The sequence below is a fragment of the Polistes dominula genome, unplaced genomic scaffold (assembly GCF_049000335.1).
Source record: "Polistes dominula isolate Pdom_NZ unplaced genomic scaffold, Pdom_raw_medaka contig_373, whole genome shotgun sequence".
Lineage (NCBI taxonomy): Eukaryota > Metazoa > Arthropoda > Insecta > Hymenoptera > Vespidae > Polistes > Polistes dominula.
Genome location: NW_028300899.1, coordinates 5,984,267 through 6,012,018, shown reverse-complemented (window position 1 = coordinate 6,012,018; position 27,752 = coordinate 5,984,267). Strand labels below are relative to the sequence as shown.

General features: G+C 32.8%; 1 protein-coding gene and 1 long non-coding RNA gene across 2 annotated transcripts in view; one reads left to right on the top strand and one right to left on the bottom strand.

The window, feature by feature from the left end:
* Positions 1 to 21,914, top strand: part of LOC107064027 (uncharacterized) — a 39,080-nt gene extending 17,166 nt beyond the window's left edge. The window contains exons 2-3 of the long non-coding RNA XR_001475438.2: positions 19,825 to 19,947; positions 21,048 to 21,914. This is a non-coding gene — a long non-coding RNA (uncharacterized LOC107064027). The remainder of the gene's footprint in view (positions 1 to 19,824; positions 19,948 to 21,047) is intronic.
* LOC107074638 (sallimus) overlaps positions 1 to 27,752 on the bottom strand; it is a 138,040-nt gene that overhangs the window by 16,777 nt on the left and 93,511 nt on the right. Inside the window, 11 exon segments of the mRNA XM_089179482.1 lie at positions 64 to 4,765; positions 5,395 to 10,655; positions 11,437 to 20,412; positions 22,683 to 22,736; positions 23,224 to 23,290; positions 23,870 to 24,760; positions 24,886 to 24,955; positions 25,049 to 25,253; positions 25,347 to 25,535; positions 25,770 to 25,874; positions 27,475 to 27,549. Of these exon segments, the coding sequence (XP_089035608.1) occupies positions 64 to 4,765; positions 5,395 to 10,655; positions 11,437 to 20,412; positions 22,683 to 22,736; positions 23,224 to 23,290; positions 23,870 to 24,760; positions 24,886 to 24,955; positions 25,049 to 25,253; positions 25,347 to 25,535; positions 25,770 to 25,874; positions 27,475 to 27,549 (20,595 nt within the window).

The following is a 27,752-nucleotide window of genomic DNA, read 5'->3' as shown; positions in this document are numbered from 1 at the left end:
TTAAAGTGTCTTTATGTTCCAGTAAAGTCATGGTATCCATAACTTCCATTATTTCATTCTTACCTAATGGTACGCCATTTACTTTTTCAGGTTTTTGTGTATCATCAACTTTTTTCTTTTCCTTCCTTACCACAACTGTATCTATTATTTCTTCTGTGATTATATCTTCATCCACTTGTTCGATATCTTTAGGTTTATCTTTAGGAATTTGTTCAACAACCGATTCCTCTGGGACAGCTTTTTTCTTAGGTTTTTTCAACTTTGTTTTACGTATCGTTACTTCATCTTCCGTTTCATCTTTTGGAAGTTTCGAAATTTCTTCTTCTTCCCTTTCAGGGAATTTTTCTGTACTTTCATCTTCTGGTTTACCTTTTTTCCAACCTTTTAATTTTATCTTTTCAGGCTCTTCTTCAGGTTTTTCTTTTTGCGGTATTCTGAATTTAACCTCAGGTTCTTCTTCTGGTTCAGGTGATTTTGGTTTGCCCGGAATAATTGGAACTTCTTCGATTTCTTGATCAGGTTTCTTTCGTTTTTCTTTAACGTATGGTTTTGGTTTCGGTTCTGGTTTTGGTTCTTCAGATTTCTCAATTTCTTCTGGTACATACTTTTCAAGTTCCGGTCTATCAAATTCGGTTGGTTTGAAATCTTCGTGTTCCAGTTTTACTTTTGGTTTTCGTTTCTTCTCTTTTGGTTCTTCCTTTTCTTCAACTTCTTTCACAGGTTTCTTTGGAGTCTCTTCTGTTTCTTCCACTTCTTTTGTGGGTACTTTCTTTAATTTAATTTCTTCAGGTTGGGGTTCTTCCTTTTCAGGAACTTTACCTTTCTGTTTGACCAATTTCTTTGGTTCCTCCGATTCTTCCTTCTTCTTTTTCGGTTTACGTTCGTAAATCGATTTGTCTTCTATTTCTTCCAAAGGAATTTCTTTCAATTTTTCAAATTCTTGGTCCAACTTCTCAAGTTCCGTAATTACTTTTTCCGGTAATTTGGTCTTCTTGAACTTTCTCTTTAATACCGTCATTGCTTCTTCCACGTTTCTCGATAGAACACCAACTTGAATAGGATTTTCTTCGAGTAATGTGATTTGTGGTTTCTGTATTTCTGGTGGATAATCACCAATAAATGTGATTCTACTGCGTAATAATATTTTAGGTATTTTTGCAACTTCAGCTTCCTTTTTCTTCGGCGTTACTACTTTCTTCAATTTGATCGAACCAAATTGTACAGTTTCTTGAGGTTCCGTAAATTTCAATTTCGTTGGTTTTATTTCTTTTCTTTCTATCTTTTGTGGAACTAATTTCTGAAGTTCTGGAGCTAAAGGTTTCTTCTCCTTCTTCTTTTTCGTTGGTTCCCATTGTATTTTTTCTGGCATTGGTTCCAACACTGGTCTTTCGTATTCTGGCTCAACCCATTCTTCAATTTCATCTTTTTTAGGAACCTTCTTTTTCTTCTTTTTAGGAACAGGTTTTTCTTTGACTTCTTCTGGTACAGGCTTTTCTTCTTCTTTCTCAATCTCTTCTGGTTTTTCTGGTTGAATTGTAGTCTCTTCAGGACTTTCTTCACGAGAAGAAACTTTTTCTAACGAAGGTTCTTCTGGTGTTTCTTCTGGGGCAGCTTTTTTCTTTGGTTTCTTCAATTTCTTTTTACGAATCGTAATATCTTCATCAGTTTTATCTCTAGGAACTTCATCAGGAGCTTCACCTTTAATACTTGGGAATTTGTCAACACCTTCATCTTCTGGTTTTGGCTTTTTCCAACCTTTCAATTTTATTTTTTCAGGTTCCTCTTCTGGTTTTTCTTTTTTCGGTATTCTGAATTTAACCTCAGGTTCTTCTTCTGGTTCAGGTGATTTTGGTTTGCCTGGAATAATTGGAACTTCTTCGATTTCTTGATCAGGTTTCTTTCGTTTTTCTTTAACGTATGGTTTTGGTTTCGGTTCTGGTTTTGGTTCTTCAGGTTTCTCAATTTCTTCTGGTACATACTTTTCGAGTTCTGGTCTTTCAAATTCGGTTGGTTTGAAATCTTCGTGTTCCAGTTTTACTTTTGGTTTTCGTTTCTTCTCTTTTGGTTCTTCCTTTTCTTCAACTTCTTTCACAGGTTTCTTTGAAGTTTCTTCTGTTTCTTTCACTTCTTTCGTGGGTATTTTCTTTAATTTAATTTCTTCAGGTTGGGGTTCTTCCTTTTCAGGAACTTTACCTTTCTGTTTGACCAATTTCTTTGGTTCCTCCGGTTCTTCCTTCTTCTTTTTCGGTTTACGTTCGTAAATCGATTTGTCTTCTATTTCTTCCAAAGGAATTTCTTTCAATTTTTCAAATTCTTGGTCCAACTTCTCAAGTTCCGTAATTACTTTTTCTGGTAATTTGGTCTTCTTGAACTTTCTCTTCAATACCGTCATTGCTTCTTCAGCGTTTCTTGATAGAATACCAACTTGAACAGGATTTTCTTCGAGTAATGTGATCTGTGGTTTCTGTATTTCTGGTGGATAGTCACCAATAAATGTGATTCGACTTCGTAATAGAATTCTAGGTAATTTTGGTTCTTTAGTTTCTTTCTTCTTTGGTACTGTAACTTTTCGTAATTTTACTGTACCAAATTGTACAGTTTCTTCAGGTTTAGAATATTGGAGTTTAGTTGGTTTTATTTCTTTTCGTTCGATCTTCTGTGGAATTAATTTTTGTAATTCTGGAGGAAGTGGTTTCTTTTCTTTCTTCTTTTTTGGACCTCTTTCTATTTTCTCAGGCATTGGTTCCAGAACCGGTTTTTCATATTCTGGCTCAACCCATTCTTCAATTTCATCTTTTTTGGGAACCTTCTTCTTCTTTTTCTTTACAGTAGGAGTTTCAGTGCTTTCTACTATTGGGACTTCTGAAATTTCTACAGGTTTATCTTCTTCCAGAAAAGGTTTAGCTTGTTCTTCTTTTGGTTTCTCTATTACAAGTTCTTCAAAAACATCCTCAGGAACACCAGTTTTGGAGATTCTTGTCTTTTTCTTTTTAATAACTTTTTTTGTTGGAGTTTCAGTTATTTCTACGATCTTCTCGTCTTCCATAATCTTTGCTTCATCTGGAGTCTTTTGGATGATTTCTTCAGTGATTACTGTGGGCTCACCTTTCTTGGTGGGTTTCTTTTTCCTTTTAACAATTTTAGTTGTAGGAGTTTCAACGACTTCTATCACTTCAGGTTTTTCTTCCTTTGGAGTTTCAAGTTTTTCCAAAAGAGGTTTAGCTTGTTCTTCTTTTGGTTTCTCTATTACAAGCTCTTCAACCACTTCTTCTGGTACTCCTTTGGAGATTCTCGTCTTTTTCTTTTTAATTACTTTTTTCGTTGGTGTTTCAGTTATTTCTACAATCTTTTCATCTTCCATGATCTTCGCTTCATCTGCAGTTTTCTGGATAATCTCTTCCGTTATCACAGTAGGCTCACCTTTCTTCGTTGGTTTCTTTTTCTTTTTAATAATTTTAATTGTAGGTGTTTCGATAATTTCTACAACTTCTGGCTTTTCTTCTTCGGGAGTTTCACGCTCTTCCAGAAGAGGCTCAGCTTGTTCCTCCTTAGGCTTTTCAATGACAAGCTCTTCCACCACATCCTCAGGAACACCAGTTTTGGAGATTCTTGTCTTTTTCTTTTTAATAATTTTTTTCGTTGGAGTTTCAGTTATTTCTACGATCTTCTCGTCTTCCATGATCTTTGCTTCATCTGGAGTCTTTTGGATTATCTCTTCGGTGATTACTGTGGGCTCACCTTTCTTGGTGGGTTTCTTTTTCCTCTTAATTATTTTTGTTGTAGGTGTTTCAACGACTTCTATCACTTCTGGTTTTTCTACCTTAGGAGTTTCAAGTTTTTCCAAAAGTGGTTTAGCTTGTTCTTCTTTTGGTTTCAATATTACAAGCTCTTCAACCTCTTCTTCTGGTACACCATCTTTGGAGATTCTCGTTTTCTTCTTTTTAATAACTTTTTTCGTTGGCGTTTCAGTTATTTCTACAATCTTTTCATCTTCCATGATCTTCGCTTCATCTACAGTCTTCTGAATAATCTCTTCAGTAATTACTGTAGGTTCTCCTTTCTTCGTGGGTTTCTTTTTCTTTTTAATAATTTTAGTTGTAGGTGTTTCGATAATTTCTACAACTTCTGGCTTTTCTTCTTCGGGAGTTTCACGCTCTTCCAGAAGAGGCACAGCTTGTTCCTCCTTAAGCTTTTCAATGACAAGCTCTTCCACCACATCCTCAGGAACACCAGTTTTGGAGATTCTCGTCTTCTTCTTTTTAATAACTTTTTTCGTTGGCGTTTCAGTTATTTCTACAATCTTTTCATCTTCCATGATCTTCGCTTCATCTACAGTCTTCTGAATAATCTCTTCAGTAATTACTGTAGGTTCTCCTTTCTTCGTGGGTTTCTTTTTCTTTTTAATAATTTTAGTTGCGGGAGTTTCAATAACCTCTATGATTTCTGGTTTCTCCTCTTTAGGAGTTTCAAGTTCTTCTAAAAGAGGCTCAGCTTGTTCCTCCTTAGGCTTTTCAATGACAAGCTCTTCCACAACCTCTTCAGGTACACCAGCTTTGGTAATTCTAGTCTTTTTCTTTTTAATAACTTTTTTCGTTGGAGTTTCAGTAATTTCAACAATTTTCTGCTCCTCCATAAACTGGACTTCATCTTGCGTTTTTTGTATTATCTCTTCAGAAATCACAGTAGGCTCACCTTTCTTCGTTGGTTTCTTTTTTCTCTTAACTATTTTAGTTGTAGGTGTTTCAACGACTTCTATCACTTCTGGCTTTTCCTCCTTCGGGAACTCCAGTTCTTTCATAAGAGGTTTTGATTTTTCTTCTTTTGGTTTCTCAATAACCAGTTCTTCTACAACCTCTTCTGGTACACCAGCTTTGGAGATTCTCGTCTTTTTCTTTTTGATAACTGTTTTTGTTGGAGTTTCAGTTATTTCTACAATCTTTTCATCCTCCATGATCCTTGCTTCATCTGGAGTCTTTTGGATGATTTCTTCAGTAATCATAGTAGGTTCACCTTTCTTTGTAGGCTTCTTTTTCCTTTTAACTATTTTAGTTGTAGGAGTCTCAATTACTTCAATGACTTCTGGCTTTTCTTCTTTCGGGGTTTCAAGTTCTTCGACAAGAGGTTTAACTTGTTCTTCTTTCGGTTTATCAATGACAATTTCTTCCACAATTTCTTCTGGTACACCAGCCTCCGTAATCCTCGTCCTCTTTTTTTGATTACTTTTTTTGTTGGGGTTTCAGTAATTTCAACTATTTTCTGTTCCTCCATAAGCTGAACCTCATCTTGTGTTTTCTGTATGATTTCTTGTGTTATTATAGTGCGCTCATCCTTCTTAGTTGGTTTCTTTTTCTTTTTGACTATCCTTGTTGTAGGAGTTTCAACCACCTCAATTACTTCGGGCTTCTCCTCTTTTGGAGTCTCAAGTTCTTCCAGAAGTGGTTTTGCTTGTTCTTCTTTTGGTTTTTCAATGACAATTTCTTCTAGAACCTCCTCTGGAACACCAGCCTCACTAATTCTTGTTCTCTTCTTTTTGATTACTTTTTTCGTTGGTGTTTCTGTAATTTCTACAATCTTCTGATCTTCCATTATTTTAACTTCATCTTCAGTTTTCTGTATGATTTCTTGTGTTATTATAGTGCGCTCATCCTTCTTAGTTGGTTTCTTTTTCTTTTTGACTATCCTTGTTGTAGGAGTTTCAACTACCTCTATGACTTCTGGCTTCTCCTCTTTTGGAGTCTCAAGTTCTTCCAGAAGAGGTTTAGCTTGTTCTTCTTCTGGTTTTTCAATGACAATCTCTTCAACTACTTCTTCTGGTACACCTGCCTCAGTAATTCTTGTCTTTTTCTTTTTAATTACTTTTCTCTTCGGAGTTTCAGTTATTTCTACAATTTGCTGTTCCTCCATTAATTGAACTTCATCTTGCGTTTTCTGTATAATTTCTTCAGAAATTACGGTTGGCTCACCTTTCTTCATTGGTTTCTTTTTCCTCTTAATTATTTTTGTTGTAGGTGTTTCAGAGATTTCTATTACTTCTGGTTTTTCTTCCTTCGCTGTTTCTAGTTCTTCTAAGAGAGGTTTAGCTTGTTCCTCTATTGGTTTCTCAATAACCAGTTCTTCTACAACCTCTTCGGGTACACCTGCTTTAGTAATTCTCGTCTTTTTCTTTTTAATAACTTTTCGTGTTGGCGTTTCTGTGATTTCTACGATCTGTTGATCTTCCATTATCTGCATTTCATCTTGCGTTTTCTGTATAATCTCTTCTGTGATTACTGTGGCCTCACCTTTCTTGGTAGGTTTCTTTTTCTTCTTTACTATTCTTGTTGTTGGCGTTTCAATCACCTCTATTACTTCAGGCTTCTCCTCTTTTGGTTTCTCTAGTTCTTCCAGAAGAGGTTTAGCTTGTTCTTTCTTAGGCTTTTCAATAACCAGTTCTTCAACAACCTCTTCTGGTACACCTGCCTTTGTAATTCTCGTCTTTTTCTTTTTGATTATTTTTTTAGTTGGGGTCTCAGTAATTTCTACGATTTGCTGATCTTCCATTAATTTGACTTCATCTTGTGTTTTCTGTATTATCTCTTCTGTGATTACTGTGGGTTCTCCTTTCTTGGAAGGTTTCTTTTTCCTTTTGACTATTTTTGTTGTAGGTGTTTCGATAATTTCTATAACCTCGGGCTTTTCCTCTTTTGGTGTCTCCACTTCTTCTAGGAGTGGTTTTGCTTGCTCCTCTACTGGTTTCTCAATAACCAGTTCTTCAACAACCTCTTCTGGTACGCCTGCCTTTGTAATTCTCGTCTTTTTCTTTTTAATAACTTTCCGTGTTGGTGTTTCAGTAATTTCTATGATTTGCTGATCTTCCATTAATTTGATTTCATCTTGTGTTTTCTTTATAATCTCTTCTGTGATTACTGTGGGCTCACCTTTTTTCGAAGGTTTCTTTTTCCTCTTAATTACTTTCGTTGTAGGTGTTTCAGTGATTTCTATTACTTCTGGTTTCTCTTCTTTTGGTTTCTCTAATTTTTCTAGAAGTGGTACTGCTTGCTCTTCTTTCGGCTTCTCTATAATCAGTTCTTCAACAACCTCTTCTGGTACACCAGCCTCAGTAATTCTTGTTCTTTTCTTTTTAATAACCTTGCGGGTTGGAGTTTCAGTAATTTCAACAATTTTCTGTTCTTCCATAAGCTCAACTTCATCTTGCGTTTTCTGAATGATTTCTTGTGTTATTATTTCTCGTTCACCTTTTTTCAATGGCTTTTTCTTCTTCTTTACTATTCGTGTTGTTGGTGTTTCTATGATTTCTATTACTTCTGGTTTCTCTTCTTTTGGTTTCTCCAATTTTTCTAGAAGTGGTACTGCTTGCTCTTCTTTCGGCTTCTCTATAATCAGTTCTTCAACAACCTCTTCTGGTACACCAGCCTCAGTAATTCTTGTTCTTTTCTTTTTAATAACCTTGCGGGTTGGAGTTTCAGTAATTTCAACAATTTTCTGTTCTTCCATAAGCTCAACTTCATCTTGCGTTTTCTGAATGATTTCTTGTGTTATTATTTCTCGTTCACCTTTTTTCAATGGCTTTTTCTTCTTCTTTACTATTCGTGTTGTTGGTGTTTCTATGATTTCTATTACTTCTGGTTTCTCTTCTTTTGGTTTCTCCAATTTTTCTAGAAGTGGTACTGCTTGCTCTTCTTTCGGTTTTTCTATGACCAGTTCTTCTATAATCTCTTCTGGAACACCAGCTTCAGTAATCCTTGTCCTTTTCTTTTTAATAACTTTGCGGGTTGGGGTCTCAGTAATTTCAACAATCTTCTGTTCCTCCATTAGATCGACTTCATCTTGTGTTTTCTGTATGATCTCCTGTGTTATAACTTCACGCTCACCCTTTTCCGTGGGTTTCTTTTTCTTTTTAACTATTTTTGTTGTAGGAGTCTCAATGATTTCTATTACTTCAGGCTTCTCTTCTTTAGGTTTTTCTAGCTCATCCAAAAGTGGTTTTGCCTGTTCCTCTATTGGCTTTTCAATAACCAGCTCTTCTACAACCTCTTCTGGTACACCTGCCTCAGTAATTATTGTTCTCTTCTTTTTGATTATTTTTCTTTTTGGTGTTTCAGTAACTTTTACAATTTGTTGATCTTCCATTATTTTAACTTCATCCTGTGTTTTCTGTATAATCTCTTCAGTAATTACTGTAGGCTCACCTTTCTTCATTGGTTTCTTTTTCTTTTTAATTATTTTGGTTGTAGGTGTTTCAATAATTTCTACAACTTCTGGTTTTTCTTCCTTCGGGGTTACAAGTTCTTCCAAAATAGGTCTTGATTGTTCTTCTTCTGGCTTTTCAATAACCAATTCTTCTACAACCTCTTCAGGTACACCAGCCTCAGTAATTCTGGTCTTTTTCTTTTTGATTATTTTTCTCTTTGGTGTTTCAGTGATTTCTACGATTTGTTGTTCTTCCATAAGATCGACTTCTTCTTGTGTTTTCTGTATGATTTCCTGTGTTATAATTTCACGCTCACCTTTCTTAGTGGGTTTCTTCTTTTTCTTTACTATTCGTGTTGTTGGTGTTTCTATCACTTCAATTACCTCTGGCTTCTCTTCTTTTGGTTTTTCTAATTCTTCCAGAAGTGGTTTTGCCTGTTCCTTTATTGGTTTGTCAATAACTAATTCTTCTACAACCTCTTCAGGTACACCAGCCTCAGTAATTCTGGTCTTTTTCTTTTTGATTATTTTTTTCTTTGGTGTTTCAGTGATTTCTACGATTTGTTGTTCTTCCATAAGATCGACTTCTTCTTGTGTTTTCTGTATGATTTCCTGTGTTATAATTTCACGCTCACCTTTCTTAGTGGGTTTCTTCTTTTTCTTTACTATTCGTGTTGTTGGTGTTTCTATCACTTCAATTACCTCTGGCTTCTCTTCCTTTGGTTTTTCTAATTCTTCCAGAAGTGGTTTTGCCTGTTCCTCTATTGGTTTCTCAATAACAAGCTCCTCTACAACTTCCTCTGGTACACCTGCTTCAGTAATTCTCGTCTTTTTCTTTCTAATTATTTTTCTCTTAGGTGTCTCCGTGATTTCTACGATTTGTTGTTCTTCCATAAGTTGGACTTCATCTTGTGTTTTTTGTATGATTTCCTGTGTTATAATTTCACGTTCTCCTTTTTTTGTGGGTTTCTTCTTCCTTTTAATTATTTTAGTTGTTGGTGTTTCAATAATTTCTATTACTTCGGGTTTCTCTTCCTTTGGTTTTTCTAATTTATCCAGAAGTGGTTTTGCCTGTTCTTCTATTGGTTTTTCAATAACCAGCTCCTCTACAATTTCTTCTGGAACTCCTGCTTCAGTAATCCTTGTCTTTTTCTTTTTAATTACCTTTCGCGTGGGAGTCTCTGTAATTTCAACTATCTTCTGTTCCTCCATAAGCTCTACTTCATCTTGCGTTTTCTGTATGATTTCCTGTGTTATAATTTCACGTTCACCTTTTTTCGTGGGTTTCTTCTTCCTCTTTACTATTTTAGTTGTAGGTGTTTCAACGATTTCTATCACTTCTGGTTTTTCTTCCTGCGGGGCTACTAGTTCTTCCAAAAGAGGTTTTGCCTGTTCTTCTTCTGGTTTTTCAATAACCTGCTCCTCTACAACCTCTTCTGGTACACCAGCCTCAGTAATTCTGGTCTTTTTCTTTTTGATTATTTTTCTCTTTGGTGTTTCAGTGATTTCTACGATTTGTTGTTCTTCCATAAGCTCGACTTCATCTTGTCTTTTCTGTATTATTTCTTGTGTTATAATTTCACGCTCACCTTTCTTTGTGGGTTTTTTCTTCCTTTTAACTATTTTAGTTGTTGGGGTTTCTATCACCTCAATTACTTCGGGCTTCTCTTCTTTTGCTTTTTCTAACTCTTCCAAAATTGGTATTGCTTGTTCCTCTTTTGGTTTTTCAATAACAATCTCTTCCACAACTTCCTCTGGTACTCCAGCCTCAGTAATTCGAGACTTTTTCTTTTTGATAATCTTTTTAGTCGGAGTCTCAGTTATCTCAACTATCTTTTCCTGTTCCATAATCTTCGTCTCTTCTTCTGATTTCTCTATAATCTCTTGAACTATAACAGTTGGTTGATCCTTTTTCACTCTCTTTTTCGTTATTACTTTTTTCGTAGGTGTTTCTACAATTTCTACCGTTTCTTCAGGCATTTCAGTTGCTGTCCCAATTGGTTTCTCAATCGTAACCTCTGTTACGAAACTTTCTTTCCTTTCTTTCTTCTTAGGTACTTCCTTTTCCGGTAATTTTTCATCGTCAAGTGGAATTTCTTCAATTTCTTCAATTTTACTTGGTATTATTTCTTCTTCAGTAACAACATCTGTTATCTCTTCAATCGACATAAATTGTTTCTTTGGTATTTGTGGTAAGGTTGATTTAATATTTTCCAATTCTTCTTCAATTACGACAATATTTTCTTCTTCTTTTCCTAAAATTGGTTTCTTCTTTCTTATTATTGTTTTCTTAGTTTTAATAGCTGCCGTATCTTCATCCTTGCTGCCACGTCTAAATTTCGTTGTATATTCTTCAGTCACCTCGGTATCAGATTCGAACGATGGTTGTGTTGTTATGGTATGTTTTGTTTTGTGTGGTAATGTGATTATGGTGTCATGTTGTTGCACTGGTGCTTCTGTTGTTTCTGAAATGTATACAGAATAAAGTGTGATATGACAAAGATGTGGATGATGAATTGACAATTTATTTTTTTTGTTGATTACTTTATTTGGTTTGACTTCTATGCTTCTTCGACACATTCTTCAGGATTCTCATTTTTTTCAAATGATACATTTTTAATTTACCTTTATATTATTATTATTCTGTAATATATATATATATATATATATATATATATATTATTACATAATAATTGTTTTATATAATAATAATAATAATACATTGTTTAATTAACAATGTATACAGATATTATTATTATTATAATCTCGTTTAATTGAATATGATATTTTGGTGTAATTTTTATAATGAAAAATATATTTTTGTGATTAGTAGTAGTGAATTTGTATAGTTGTGTTTTTTTGTATTTGTATCATTGTGTTTTTCAGACCGATTATTGGAATGTATTATTTATTTATAAGTTTGTTTTTTCCCTTATCTACTACCTGACTATTTTATTATAACTAACTTTCTATTGGTACTTACCTATTTATCACGATAATCCTTTGTTTTGTACTTATTATTAAGTATATATATACCTACGTGTCATTTACACTTTCCTATTATAGTTTAATCTTTATAATTATTTATTCATCAATGTAATTTTTATGAAAATTCTTTTGTATTGTTTTTTATTTTTAAAGATAAAAATCTTTCTTTTATGCTTGTCAGATATTGTCTCAGTTGGTCATTTCTGAATGTTGGTCACGTCAGCAATTGTCATATAAATTGATTGTAATAATACTCACCTATTACATTTGTCAGACGATCAGCTTCAATTGACACATTAGCTACCTTTGTTAATGGCATTATGGATTCTAGCAAGACTGATTCACATTCTCCAACATTTCCCAATTCCGTGACAATGATACTTTCTTTAGGTTCTTCCAATTCACGTGCCTTTTTACTTTCAGGCTTTGATATTTTAAATTCTGAGGTTGTATCTTCTACAAGAATTTCAGTTTTCAATGCAACTTCAGTTTTGACAACGTCAGGTAATGCACTAACTTCCTTAATCGTTTCTTTATCTTCTTGTTTAGTTTCTTTTTCGGTGGTCATGATTTGAGTTACTTGGAAACTTTCAGAAGTTCGGAATGTAACTTCAGCAGTTGCCATTGATACGGTTTTATCAATAACAAGATTACGTTCACTTTCTTGCGGAACTGTTTGAATTTCTTCAAACGTTTCGTAAGGTATTTGTTCAGGAATTATATTTTTAGTTTCTGGTGTAGTGATTTCAGCAAGATTTTCAGTAGTAGATGACGTTATGACTTGTGATTTTTGAGCAACCTGTCTGCCGAACAAACTGGGCAATGCCGTTTGTTTCGTTGGTTCGTCCGGTGTTGGAAGATCTTTTTCCAATTCACTGGTAGCAACTTCTGATATTGATAATGATGTTAATTCTTCCAATTGTGGTTTACCTTTTTGTCCCTCAGGTAGTTTAGGTTTTTCTAATTGGTCTACATTGGTTACTGTTAAAACTTCGGATATTTCAGTGGCTTCCACACTCAACATATTTGGGAATGCTTTACGTTCCGTGGGTACATCCGGACTAGGTAAAGATTTTTCAGCTTCGTTGAAAATAACTTCAGAAACTACGAGTGAACTGAATTCTTCTACTTCTGGTTTCCTCTTTTGACCTTCTGGTTTTTCTAATTTTGGCATTTCTTCTACAGTTGAGACAGTTAAGATTTCAGTTTTTTCAGCTACCTCTCTTGTAAGTAACATTGGTTTTGCTATCTTTTCATCAGGTTTTTCTGGACTTATCAAAGTTTCCTCTGATTCGTTGGATACTATTTGAAACACTGATACTGACGTTAATTCTTCGAAGTGTGGTTTACCTTTTTGTTCTTTTGGTATTTCAGGTTTATCCAATTCTTCGGTGTTACTCATTGATAATACTTGAGTAGTCTCAGCAACTTCTCTTCCTGATAGCATAGACGTTGCCATAAATTTATTTGGTACTTCTGCAGTTGGTAAAACATCTTCACTTTCATGAGAAACCACTTGGGAAACTAATACTGAACTTAATTCCTCTAATTGTGGTTTACCTTTTTGTTCACCAGGTTTAACAATTTTGGAAAATTCTTCAGCACTGGTCATGGTTAATATTTGACTGGTTTGTGCCACGTCTCTGCCAGAGAAACTTGGTTGTGCAGTTTTCTCAGCAGGTTTTTCCAACGTTGCCAATGTGTCTTCCATTTCATTGGACAATATTTGTGAAATGGTCAGTGGTGATAATTCCTCGAAACTTGGATAACCTTTTTGTTCTTCAGGTAATTTGGATTCGATCAATTGTTCAGCACTAGTCACAGTCAAAACTTGCATCGTTTGAGCTACATCCCGTCCAAAGATATTCGGTTGGGCTTCCCTTTCAGTAGGAACTTCTGGACTAGGCATTGTTTCTTCAACTTCGTGAGATATTATTTGGGATACTGTCAACGATGACAACTCTTCTAAACCTGGTTTACCTTTTTGCTTTTCAGGTTCTTGCTGTGACACCAATTGTTCAGCACTCGTCATGGTAAACACCTGACTTGTTTCAGCTATGTCTCTACCCAACAAACTTGGTTGAGCAACCTTTTCCGATGGCATTTCAGCAGTTGGCAATGTTGTTTCAGCTTCGTTCGAAACTATTTGTGAAACTGTCAAAGAAGTCAATTCTTCCAAACCCGGTTTACCTTTTTCTTCTTTCGGAACTTTCGTACTTAAATCTTGGGTTTCTGTGCTGATCATTACTTCAGTTGTTTCAGCTACTTCTCTACCGGAAATATTAAATTGTGCCGTTTGATCTTTTGGCAATTCTTTTTGCAACAATGTATCTTCCGTTTCGTTTAGGATTATCTCAGATACTGATACGCTTGAATATTCTTCAACTTCTACTTTCGTTTGTTTTTCTTCGAATTTAAGATTTTCTGTTATATCTTCAGCAGTTCCAACAGTTAATACTTGTAATGTTTCAATAGCTTCTTTGCTTAATAAATTGGCTAGAGCTTTTTGTTCTTTTGGAACTGTCGATTCTGGTAAAATATCTTCAGTCTCGTTTGAAATAACTTCGGTAATCGTAACTGTACTCAATCCTTCATATTGTGGTTTTCCTTTTTGTTCGGTTGGTTTAAAATCTTTTCCTTCAAATGTATCCTCACGTTCACCTAATGTTGTTTCCGTTTCTATAACAGCTTCCTGAGGTATTTGCGACAAAGTTGCTTGAGATGAAATTGTTTCTTCTTTTTGTATCTCTTCAACATTTTGCACACCTTCTATCAATGATTTTTGTACCGTTTCGAATAATCCAATTTCTGTTGTAGCTTTGACCCCTTGTCGTTTAGGTGCAACATCAAACACATCTTCCTTGTCATCCGTAATAATTTCGGATATTTGCAAAGGTTTGTTTTGTTGGAAATCAATGTCTGCTTTTTGCATCGATGGTTTGAAAATACCTTCGAATGTTTTTTCACTTTCTTCGACTAATTTTTGTTCAACGATGATACTTTCAAACGTATCACGATGAGCTGTTGCTTTTTGGGGTGTGACACTTAGATCTTTGGTGCCCTTTTCAGGTATATTGACTTGAGATTCTACAAGAGTTGTTTCGATCATTCCATGTTCTGTAATTATTGTTGAAGAAGCTGTTTGAGATGGGCCAAGTTCTTTGGTTTGCAAAGATTCTTCAATCTCAGCTGAGGTCACTTCAGTTACTGAAATACTATGACCCTCTTCAAACATTGTATTTGCAGTACTCGAAATTGTTTTAGGATATTTATCAAACAAACCTTCACTTTCAGCGCTAGGATTATCTTCGATGATTAATGGCTCTAACGTGTCTTGTTTTGGGTGAGCTTTCATTTCAATTTTTTCAAATGGTTTAACAGAACCGGTACTTTGTTCTATCAATAATTCAGATGTTTCAGCAACGTCCATTCCAATTCTAGTTAATTTCATTTGTGCAGTACCATGAGTATATTCCGGTACTGTCATTATGTCTTCTTTATCCTGAGTTACCACGGTGTCAATTATTAAACTTTTTTCTTCAACAAAAGCAATTTCAGCGCTACGCTTGTCCAGTTCCAATTTATCCGAAATTACTGAACTTTGTTCTTGGGGAATTGTTTCATTGATGTTTATTGATTCCAATATAGATTGAGTACGATGGGCTTCCGATACAGTTGGTTTTGTTGCTTCAGGTAACGTACCAAGACCTTCACGTAAGTTGACTTCAAGTTGCTCAGCAACTTCTTTAGCATCTAACGAAGGTATTGCCGTTTTTTCGGCAGGTTTCTTCTCCAAAACAAGTTCTGATTCAACGTCTTGCGTAACTGTAGCTTCTGTTATTGCAATGAATCTATTATCGTCTAATGCAACACGTGCTTTAGTTGAAGTTAACGAGATTTTCTCAACCGTGTCTATTTCTTTCTCACCTAAAATCTCTTCGGTCAATTGAATAGTTTCGTAAGGTTTTTGTCCAATTTGTGCTACAGCTGAGGATGGTTTGATTATATCCAATTTACCAGTACTCAAATCAGTTATTATTTCAGTCTTTTCAGCAACTTCGTGTCCAGTAATAATACTGGGTACAGCTTCTTGACTTCTATCTTTGACAGTTGTAAGAATATCTTCTTTGTCAGATATGTTAACCTCCGTAACAGTTATAACACGTTTACCTTCTTCTATCGACGTGTGAATCTCGTGTGTGGTTGGTTTGAATTTTCCTTCGAAGGGTGTTTCTTGATCCTGAGGAATATCCTGAGTTATCAACAAACTTTGTTGCACTTCTTGACTAGGAACTGCAGTTTTTGTATCTGGTTTTTTCACATGAACTTCACCAACCGAATCTTCGGTAGTTATTGTAGTTGTTTCAGCAATACCATGACCTGAATCAATTCCACGAAGAGCTGAATGTTTCGATGGTTGTTCTTCAGGTACATAAATGGATTCCTTTTCATTGGTAGTCACTTGAGATACTGTGACAGTTGTTCTACCGTATTCCAAACCAACGTTAGCTGTTTTATTTTCTGGTATTGTCGTTGGTAAGAATTGATCTTCACTTTCTTGAACGATTGGTTGAGATTCGATCAGTGGTAACAATGGTATATGTTCAGGTTTCACAGTTGACATAGATAATTTTTCTTTGATCAATTCTGCAGTAGTATGATCGACAATTTGCATCATTGTTTCAGCTACCGTGTGACCTTCCACGTAAGTTTTTCCTGCTTTCTTTACTTCAGGCATTTCTTTAGGTTTGTATTCATTTTCTTTATCTTCAGTAATAACTGTTGATATTTGTATACTTTGTTCCTCTTCCATTGCTAATTCTGCTGTTGCTTGCATAGGTAATTTATCTTTGGTTAATGGTGTCTCAGATTCTGATGGTTGTATCTCTGAAGTTACAATTGTTTCTAATGGAACATTCGAAGGTGTTGCAATTACTGTCAACGTTTTAGAATCTTCAACTTTTCCAACACTAAGGTCTACCATAATTTCTTCTTTCTCAGCTATTGGATGACCTATTATTTGAACACCTGCTTTCTTTTCGATTGGTTTATCTGGAATCTCAAGAATTGCTTCTTTGTGTGCAGCAATTTCTGTACTTTCTGTCACAGAAATAAATTCGTTTATTCCAATTTCTGCTTTGTTACCTATAACAGGTTTCTCTTGAAATTCTTTTTCAGTTTCTGTGATAATCGTTTCCAATTGTATGATACTTTCGAATGGTAAACGTTCCTCTTTAGCTTCAGCAACGGGATGCTTTGAGATGTCTAAAATTCCTGGATGCGTTGCTGGGGTTATTTCTGTCTGTTGTGCAACTTTGTGAGCATCGAATGATGTTATTGCTTTTTCACCTTCAATAAGTGCTGCAGGTGTATAATCTTTTTCTTTGTCAGACGTTATGGTTTCTAATATGGTTACTCCGTGTTCTTCATTGAAAGTAACGTTGACCATTTTATCATCAGGTTTGACAAACGTTGGAAGTGGTTGTTCTAAATCACCAGTGGATATTTCTGATGTTATCAAACTACGGAATGTAACGTGATCCGTGGTAGCTGTAACGGAAGTTACTTCTTCACGTTTGAAATCACCAATGTTATCTGTGGTGGTTGTTTCACTTGTTTCAGCTACAACATGTGTTGGTATATCAAACATTATTGATTTTGATTCTGGTTTTTCTTCTTTAGGTAAAGTACTTTCCTTGTCACCCGGTATTACCGATGAAACTATAACACTTTCACCCATGATAAATTCAAGTGTTGCTTTTTTGTCGGATGGTTGGATTTCTGACAATGGTGCTTCCTTTTCCGTAGTTTCCACTTGTTCAGAAATGGTTGTTTCAAATGGTAAGAAAGTTGTTGATGATTGTGCAGTTTTGGTAGGTTCGATTGATAATTTAGACAAATCAGTGTCGCTTATTATCTCAAAGGTAGATGCCACATTTTGAGTGATAATATCAACGTTTGCCTCAATACCTTTTGGTTTAGATTCCTTGTCAAATTGTCCTTCTTTTTCCTCGGGATGGGTCATGACAATTTCAAGACCTTCACCTTCTTCAAAAGTAACTCCCACTTTTTTGCTTTCCGGTTTGACATCAGCCACCAATGGTGATTCCTTTTCGGAAACTGATACTTCAGTTTGTTGTACGATATTTAATCCACTTTGTTCTTGAGTTGCACTTTCTTCTTTTGGTTTATCTTCCTTGAGAATGTTCACGTTACTAGCAACAATTGTTTCTTGCATTTCTGCAACCTCGTGAGTATCACTGATGTTCATAGCAACTTTACGTTCTTTCGGTACTTCCTCGATTGATAATTTTTCTTCGTTCAACATGGCTGTAATTTCACTAACCATTAATGTTTCCGGTCTCGTACAAAATTCAACTTCAGCACTTTGTTCAACAGGACGTACGTCCATTTCCCTTGGTTTACCCGTTTCCGCGATATTAGTTTCAGTTACGATCAATTCTTCCAAAGCTTCTTGTTGCTGAATTGCCTTTCCTGTTTTAGGAATATCATCAATTATGGAACCAGTAGATTGTTGTATCATTGTTTCTGATTGTAATGCTATGGTATGACCAGTTATTGATGTCTGAACTGTATAATCTTTTGTTTTTTCCGTAGGAGCATACGTCATTTCTTTATCATGTGTCACAATTTCAAGAACACTCAATCCACTTTTAGCTTCAGTATAATCCACATTAGCAATTTTTTGTTCTGGTTTTACATCGATATTATAAATGTCCTCTTTCTCAGCAGTTTCCTGTACCTCTACTGAGATACTTTCAAGAGGTATCCGTGATTCGTCAGCTGTTCTTGATGCTGGTCTTTCTTGAGGAACAAATTCATTGGTTGGAGATTCAGTTCTAACTTCCTCAGATATCGGTGCATTGTGCGTTACAAAATCTGTCGTTGCAAATGCACCTTTAACGTCAGTTACTGTGGTATACTCAGCTTCTTTTTCACTGGTTACGATCATAGTTGTATGAACACTTTCAATTTCATCGATTGATATTTCAGCTTTTTTCATATCAACAACTTGGTCATCTTTTACTGGACCTAATCCTTCAGCTGTTACCGTTTCTTTTACAATGGTTTCCTGTAAACTTACAGCACCAACTGCAGCTACTGCAGAGGATGGAATTTCTTTGACAACTTCACCCACGTTATCTTCAGGTTGTGTTTCCTCGATTTGTAGAGAAACAACCGGTTGAGTTGGCACAGTTTTACCGTGATGGGATTCTGGTAATTCGAATATCTTCAATTCACTTTCTTTTTCTATCGAAGTGGTTTGGAAAATTTCAACACCTCGCATTGCATCGTATGAAGTTGCAATTGTACGTTCTTCTGGTTTCATCGTTTCTTCCAATTTAGATTCTTTATCGTGTGTAAGTGTTTCGTGTATGATTTTAGCTTCTGTTAATTCTACAGTTAAGTTACCACTTTCGGATATGTATTTTAATTCATCTTTAAAATCTGATGGATAATCGGCTGTTTCAACTTGAGATATTTGCAAATATTCTTCAGGTCTAACCGAAGTTTCTGCCAAGAATGCTGTTGGTTTTTGATCGATGCTGTACGGCCCTTCCGATTCTTGTACCATCGTACTAGTGACAGAGCCAATTTCTAATGTTGATATTGATGTTTCGGCTAGTTTGGTAATTGGTTTTTCATCTGGTTGATAATCTTGTTCTTTTTCTGAAGTAATTGTTTCTACGGTAGTAGCTGATGTTATTTCGATGACACTTAAATTAGCCTGTACCGTTTTATTTTCTTCAACTTTAAAATCAGTTTCTTTTTGATGAGTGTCAATTGTTGACACTGTTACACCTTCCAACAAGGTAATTTTATCAGTTGCTTCAAATGTATCTGTTTTTCTGTCAGGAACAAAAATACCTTCGCTTTCTTGAATTACATTTTGTTCAACTATGGCTGTCTCGTTATCGTAAGAAATACCAATTTGTGCTTTCTGACTAGGTGGCAATTTATCTGGAACATATTCACCTTCCTTTTCAGGTGCATGCAATTCTTCGGTGATTCTTTGTTTTTGTGCTATGATCGATTGTGTTGCTACTTCAGTTGGTACTATCAATTCTGGATAATATTTTCCAGGTTTATCCTCAGCACAAACTTCTTCTACAATAAGCGGTTCGGTTGCAGTAACATTGACCCTAGGTTTCGTAGGAATATTTTTAACAATTTCAAGTTTATCCTCAACCAAACCTTCTTGTACCTCATAAACTGATAGCCCAACTTGAGGTAAGAAATTATCCTCAGCTTTAGCCGTAAGTGGTGAAACAAAATCTTCCGTTGGTACTTCATTTTGACTTACCAAAGTTTCCGAAATTGTTTTAGCTTCTTGCAACGTCAAACTGGTGTCAGCTGTTCTAGCGATTTCTGGTTTGCTCAAAGTTAAATCAGATAAATCAGCATCGTTGGTTAATATTTCACTTACCATTAAACTTTCGGATGGTGTAATACCTGGAGTAGCTTCATAAGTATTGGGTTTAAATTTATCTACAAATTCACCTGCACTAGCTTGAACATTTGTTTCTGTAGTAGAATATGGTTCAACCATTGAAACTGTAACAGATGCTTTTTGTTCCGCAGGTTTTTTAACGTCAACACTATCAATTTCTTTTTCTTGTACAGGTTGAAGATGTTCGGTGAGTGCACTGACTGTGTCAACAGCTAATTGAGCTTTTTCAACTTTGGGTTTACCTGGCGCTTGTTCAACTGTACGATTAAATGATACAACTTCGTGAAGTTGACCAGGTACATTCAATATAACAGAAGGCATTGATTTGTCACGTTTTATTTCAAATTCTTCAACTTCTTCCAATTGTATTTCATCTTCACCGATATTCGGTTTCTTTGCTTTCAACTGTTTACGTTTGACAATCATATCTTTTTCTATTATTTCTTGTTCTGTTTCAATTTGTTCATCTTCTTTCTCATCTGTTATCTTTTTAATGATATCAACTTTATCTTTTGGAATCAGTCTGCTTTTCGAATCCTTATCAATGACAATTATTTCTTCTTCTTCTTCTTCTTCTACGTCCTCTTTTATCTTCTTCTTCTTCTCCTTTCCAATATCTTGGATTTCCTCGATTTCTACTACCTCTACCTCTACCACCTCATCCCTATCATCCTTAGGTTTATCTTCAATCCGATCCTGAGGTTTTCTATCTTTTCGCTTGCGTAGTGTTGTTGTGTGTGCCTGCCGTGTGTCCTCGTATTCTGCGGAAAGTATGTGAGATTTTATGTGTAAGACGCGATGTTTGTTGTTTTTTTTTATTTTCTTTCAAGTGTTACCTCTACTTCTGCTAATTTAATTTTTTTATTTTGCTTTTAATTTCAACTAGCTTTTTGTTTAGTAGAAACTCCCTTTTATTTCACCCTTCGTTTTGCCTATGTATGTACTATATATGTAATACACTCTTGCATACTTCATGCGACGAATCAGATAGTTATGTTATTTAAAAAAAAAAAAATATTTATGATTCATTTTACACTGAGTTATAATAATTAATATTATTTTATTAATTAATTTAATATTTTATGTTGTATTATATAATTAATAAAATAAATATAAAATAAATAAAAAAATATATATATAATTATATTATATTATATTTATATAATTTTATATTTAAAATAATTATTATTAATTACATATATAATTACAATATAAATTAAAATTAATTACTAATAAAAAATATTAATTATTTTTTCTTTTATTGTTTCTATGAGTATAATAAATAATGAAAATACTGTCGTGTTTTTTTTTAATTTTATTTTTTCGAAGAGTATAGTGTGAATATTTTTCATAATTCATCGTGTAAAATGAATCTCTCTTTTTTTTTTCATACAAGAATCGTGCTTCAACGAAACGAAGAATACAACCTACAACGAGCTAGAAAAAGAAGAAAAAAAACCAACGAACAATAAAAAACGTACAAAAAAACGAGTAATGTGTTTTATGCTGTTTTTTTAATAATAATTTTTCCAACGATGTCGTATTTTATGTAAGTATATATATATATATATATTTTGTAAAAGTATATTTTTTATAATGATTGTAATGATTTAATTCGATTAAAAAAAGGAGGTGGGTGTATTTTATTTATTTTTTTAATTTGAAATTGTAATTACGACATTTTTGGAATGTTGTGCTTGTGTCATTTATGTACAGGCAAGTGTCATGCGTTGCTTGGTAAACAAGTAATTATGTGAATGTTTTATTTGAAATAGAAAATAGTGGTTGATAAAGTAAAAGATGAAAGAGTTTTTTCAAAGAAGTCAAACCAACATAGACACCAACGAAATAATAAATATCATTTTTGTTATAATATATTACAAAAGTTATTTTGCAAAAAAATTACTTTATTTTACTCTACTTTTTTAAATATATGTAACATGTTTGATTAAATTAATACTATCATAAAAGAAGAAGATGAAGAAGAAGATGAAGAAGAAGATGAAGAAGAAGAAGAAGAAAAAACAGACCACACCAAATGTTGCTGTGAATATGTATAAAGATAACTTAATAGATAAAATATTTGTGATGAAGTTAATTAAATAATTTTAACTTCAGAATGATATATTTTTTAGGAATTTTATTATATTTTTTTTGTGTATGATCATTTGCATGTCAATTATTATGTTGCAAGTGAATTAAAGTGAAATTGGATTAAAGTGAAAGAAAAATTAATTAACAATTAAAACAAATCACTATAAAAGCACTGATTGTTATAATTATTAATTGTAATTGCCATCTACTTACATTTTTAATTACGTTTCAGCATAGCGAAGCTCATTTGTTTCTTTTTTTTATTATTTTATAGCTGCAATACTACTCGTAGGCGTGGATTTTTGGGTAAATGGTTGTTGTTGTTTTTTTTTTATTGTTGTTGGGAGAATAATTATTAATAATTTTTGGATATATAATTAAGGTTATTATTGCGCGTGGAAAGCATAGCGGCTTAAGCAGAAATCAAATTGTCACTGCAATTTTGATTCGATCATAGTGTAAAGCTTCATGCATCTGAAAGAATAAAAAGATCAAACGTAGAAAAGCGTATCCTTCAAAATGATATCGAATTTTTTTTCTGTTTTTCAATTGGTTAATAAAAAATGATTTTTATGAATATTATTTTTATATTGTATATAAAATATAATCCATCTTTTCGTTTGTATTTTGTATTTTGTTTTTTTTTGTTCATAGATGGATTAAAAATAAATTTATGATATTTCGATAGCAAAATTAATACCACATTGTTTAAATTTAAATTTGAAATTTTTAACTTTTATTTCACAATTATTTATTTATTTGTAATAATAAGACATGATATTAATTGTACCACGAATGATGAGAAATTATAGCATAATTAATGATAATAATAATAAAAAAAAATAAAAAAACAAATTGATAGTTTATCCGGTTTGTATAAAAATAATAATAATATTATTATTAATTAACCCATGCATCGTAACTCGTTCTATCAAACCTTTAATTTCTTGAATATCCTGTTTGTGAATGGCTTTCCTCTCATCTCTTCTTTCTGCAATCAAAAATTGTTTGTTCGTCGTTGCTGTTAAACATTTTTTTAGGGAAAAGAAAATCAAAAGTAAATCAAAACGCAGGCATATTATGGCACACAGATATTTATAATAATATTTATTAAACAATTATAAATACAACGTAGATTAAAAGAAAGAAATAATTTGTAAAAAAATATATATAAACATATAATATTAAAATTATATAATAGATTAAACATTAATAAGCAACATTTATCATTTTGTAATATCAAACATGTTAAATTCTTAATTTAATTAAATATACAACTAAGTATATGGCGTAATAATAATAATAATTATTATTATTATAGTATAACAATAAATTAATAAACGCTTATATTAAATCATTCAATAAAAAGAAAGAAAAACAAACGGGAATTAGAAGAAAATTAGATTAAAATAACAATCCATGTACAATTTGGTATAATTAGTTTTAAAAAAACATCACACCACGCAATCTAAACTTACCCATGATATGGACTTCTGTCTTATGGACGGCATCGATTCTTTCCATAACGTGTTGCTCGGTTTCAACCTAAAAATATTTTATTATAATAATTTCCAATAATTATTTAAATTTAAATACTTCAATGGCCATTTCTATATCAACACAGTCAAACGTTTTCAAAAAAATTTGGTATTTCAATGATGGTGGGTGAGTGGGTGGTTAAGTGACCAATAGTATTTAATTTTTATCTTTCTAACAAACCCTATAATAATTATTAATCTAAATATTTGTATTTTAATTTATATATAATATTAATATTCATCTTTAATGATAACATGTTACATAAGTGACCATTAAAGTATATTAAATATTATGTTATAATTAAATAAGATTAGGTGGGGTAGGGTGGTTAGTTGACCAATAGTATTCAATACTTGTCTTTCTAACAAACTCCATAATAATTATTAATCCAAATAATTGTATTTTAATTCATATAACCTACCAGACAATTAATATTAATCTTCAATGATAAACTTCACATGCACATGTTGCTTAAGTGGCCATTTAAGTATATTAAATATTATTTTATATTAAAATAAAGTGAAATAATTAAAATTGGTAATAACTAAATTAATAAAATAATGATATAACTTTTGTAATTCGTACCTCAGTCACTTCAGTGACTTCCCAAGCACGTGGACGGAAGTCTTCAGGTACAAAATGAGTAATAACTTCCTCCACAGTTGCATGTTGCAATTCGATCATTCTCATAAATGCCCTGAACCCAATAGTAGCTGCTACGATACTTTCATCAGTAGTTGTTTCTTCTGTTAATACTTGACTGATCAAAGGCCCATGACCTTCACGTTCTACCAATTGGACTAATGCATTTTGTGCATCGGGTGTTCTCAATGCTGGAAACTTGTCGGTAGTGTAAAGACTTTCATTTATTTCAGTAACAGAAACACCTTGACGTACGAGATAACCAATCGTTGCTAATTCTCTCAATGGAGTTTCACCTGGTCCAAATTCTTTCGCTTGAAGTACCTCGAGAATTTCTTCAACTTCTCTGGCAATGTGTTCCCTTTCTTTTTCAAGGATTTCTTCTACAGTTATTTCTTCACGTATTCTCATCTTTTCACCTTTCTTCTTTTTCTTAGGTTTTTCTTCAATCATTTCTTCAGTTTTGATCACCTGTGTTATTTCTTGACTCGTAACCTTTTTACCTTTCTTCTGTTTAGTTTCAATACGTTTGATCTCTTGTACGTCACTTTCCGTACGAATTTCTGATACAGAAATTGTTTCCATTATTTCACCAGTGGTTGTTGTTTCTCTAGCACGATCAATTGTTCTTTCAACTTTGAAATCAGTTGTCACATCTTCCGGTCTTATTTCTGAAACTATCAATGTACTTTCACGTTCGTCGATGACAGGTTTTGCTTTTTCTCTGGGCCAATCTTTTTCTCGTGGTTTTTTGTCATCGATTTTCTTCATTGATGCTGTTGCTTCAGTTATCACTGGTTCTTGAATTGGTACGATCTTTTTAGCACGAGATACCTGTAAGTGTTATTCATTTAAAATATGTCTGATATTACAAATATTTTATTGTATTAATTTTTTATTATAATAATCGTAACGATTGATATTGGAATTTTTAATTGTAAAATATTTTGTTTAATTACCTCTTTCGTTCTTTCTTCAAACGTTGTTGCACTTTCCAATACTTGGGTTTCTTCGATATCAACAATTTTTCTATAAAAATTAATATAAATATTCAATAAAATTTAATAATCGTGGAATCTTATTTTTTTTTATTTAATTTAATTTTCAAAATATTTAACTCACCTGTCTTCGGGTTGTTCTGTATCTAACAGTTCTTCTGTAAAGATTTCTTTTTTGTCAACTTTAACACGTTCTGGTTTAATCTTTTCCTTCGATTCCTTGGCCTTTTTCAATTCTGGTTTCTTCTTTTTGGGTACTTTCTTTTGTTTCACTTCAACAACCTCTTCGGTTTCATCCTCCGACATTGGTTTCCAATCAGTTTCAGTACCTAATGTAATTAATTATTATTCATTTTGAATGATTTAATTATCGATTTTAGATATCGTGTGTTGAATTTTTATTTATTAATTAATATTCTTACCAGTTACACGTAATTTTGCTTTTGTTATTGCTAAACCAATATCACTGGTAGCTTTACAAACATAATTAGCTTCGTCATCTCTGGTTGCTTTTAAAACTGTCAACGTTGTTTTCTTCTCTTGATCGATTATACGAATTTTAATATTTTCCGTATTCATTATCATTTTGTCATTTTTGTACCAAACAACGTCTGCGTTACAAATAAATAAAAATATGTATCAAAAATAATAATAGAATTCTATTCTTGTTAACATTTTAAATCAAATTTATCTCATGAACAAATGTTTCATATAATTTAAATAATTATTATAATAAGTGTTTCAATTTAGATAAAATTTTTCTTCATAATACAATGATAAATTAATTTATTATTTTTAATTATAGGATTTTAATTATTATATATTCTTAATACTTAAAATATTACCTGGAACAGGATTACCGGAATACAAGCATTCAAATACAACCTTCTCTCCTTCATTAACATAAGCGTCTGTTATTTCTTGAATAAATCGTGGTATGGATTGCGTGGCTAAAAAATAATCATTTATACCATAATTAATATAACAATTATCCATATAATAATAATATCTTACAAATTAATTAACATACATTTTTTACCTGATTATAATAATGATGATGATCGTTTGATTGGCATGATCCCAATGTCAGTAATCTGATTAGATGAAAAACACAAACGTACACACACAAAATCGTGCAAAATATAATGTTTAAATAAAAACAAATATTTGTCTGTGTTAGTGATGATGATAATAAAATACCTGACATTGTCCCCCTTTCATCCTCACTATGATGATGCTCGTAGGTAATTTCTTCAGATGTTGAAATGTTGCTAGCCAAACCAAGATTGTTTCCACTGCATTGACTTTCCAATAACAAAAATTCTTGCAATTCTTCTTGACTGTCAGCTGTATGCAATTGTTGGAATGCTTCTAATTCAATTTCTCTAGGTTCTAATGGATACATCCTTGAATCCATGGTCAAATTACCAAAATGTCGTTCTTTCGACCATCTTGGTACTGGTATTCGTGATTTTGGATACGTATGATATTTTCTAACGTGTTCATATTTAACATGGTTGTCTGTTTTTAATTCTGTTCTCTTTGACGATGACGATGAAGATGATTCTTGCATTTGGATCTTGTTAATGCGAAAATCAAATTGATTTTGATCGTTAGACAATGTTTCGTTGTTTTCTTCGATGGGTGATAAATAAAATGCAACTTCAGGTACGTTTAAATCTAATTGACCTTGAATTTTTCTTTCCAATTTTGGCGGTGGAAATTCATCAAAATCCAACGTGATTTTAGGTTTCATTTTTTTCATAGTTGTGTCAGTGATATTTTCGTGTATTTCGTTAGACATTTGTTTCATCGACAATGAAGATCTAGTTGACGATGAAGATGAAGATGATGCTGACGATGAATGTGATTTGTTAGATCTTTGTTTGTTCAATTCTTTGTTAGATTTATTCGATGATGATACTAATCTCGTTTTTATATTTATATTAGATAATTCATTAAATTTCGTAGATGTTTCATCGTCAGTTAAATATATTAATTGTTCAGGGTTATCATTAACTTTTGTTCTTTGATCTTTCAACATTTTCTTTGTAATTTTCATTAGATTTATTTTTTCTTTAGTTTCTTCCAACTTATTAGATACTTTGATTATATTAATCGTTTCATTTTTATCTTGTTTCACATCACTTTTCATACTTTTTATTTGTATTTCAGATTGTTCGTTCAATTGTAAAAGATTTGATTCAATTTTTTGCAATTTTCTATACAATTCTTTCATATTATTTTCTGACACAGTTTTAACATTAACAGAACATTGCGAATTATCTAAATACATTTTATTTAAATCACTTTTTATCTCAATGGATTCCGAATGTTTATTGGAAACATGCAATTGTTTTGAAATTTCAATCGTATTTTGACTTTCTTCGATGGTTTTCATCAAAACATTTTCATCTGTTGTCCTTGACTTATCTTTTTTCCATAGAATAGTTTTTTTTTTAACACTATCATCGTTGAAATTGCATTCATTTTCACTCAGCATGCAATCAGACAATTCCAATTGACGAATATTACAATCTTGATTCTTACCTTTGAGTGCTTCTTGCATTTCTTCCATCTGGGTAACCCATTCTGGTTTTCTATAATCTTTCGTTCCAAGAATACCTAATAACCAATTATTATTTATATTAATTATAACCAATGTAATTATTCTTGTCCCTTTCAGTCCCAGAATATTTTTAAAAGCAATAATTGATTGTGAAAATTATATATTTCAATATGAATATTTTTTTATTAAGCAGGAATACATTATAGCATTTATTATATTATCATTAATAAATAATAATAATAATAATAATAATAATAAT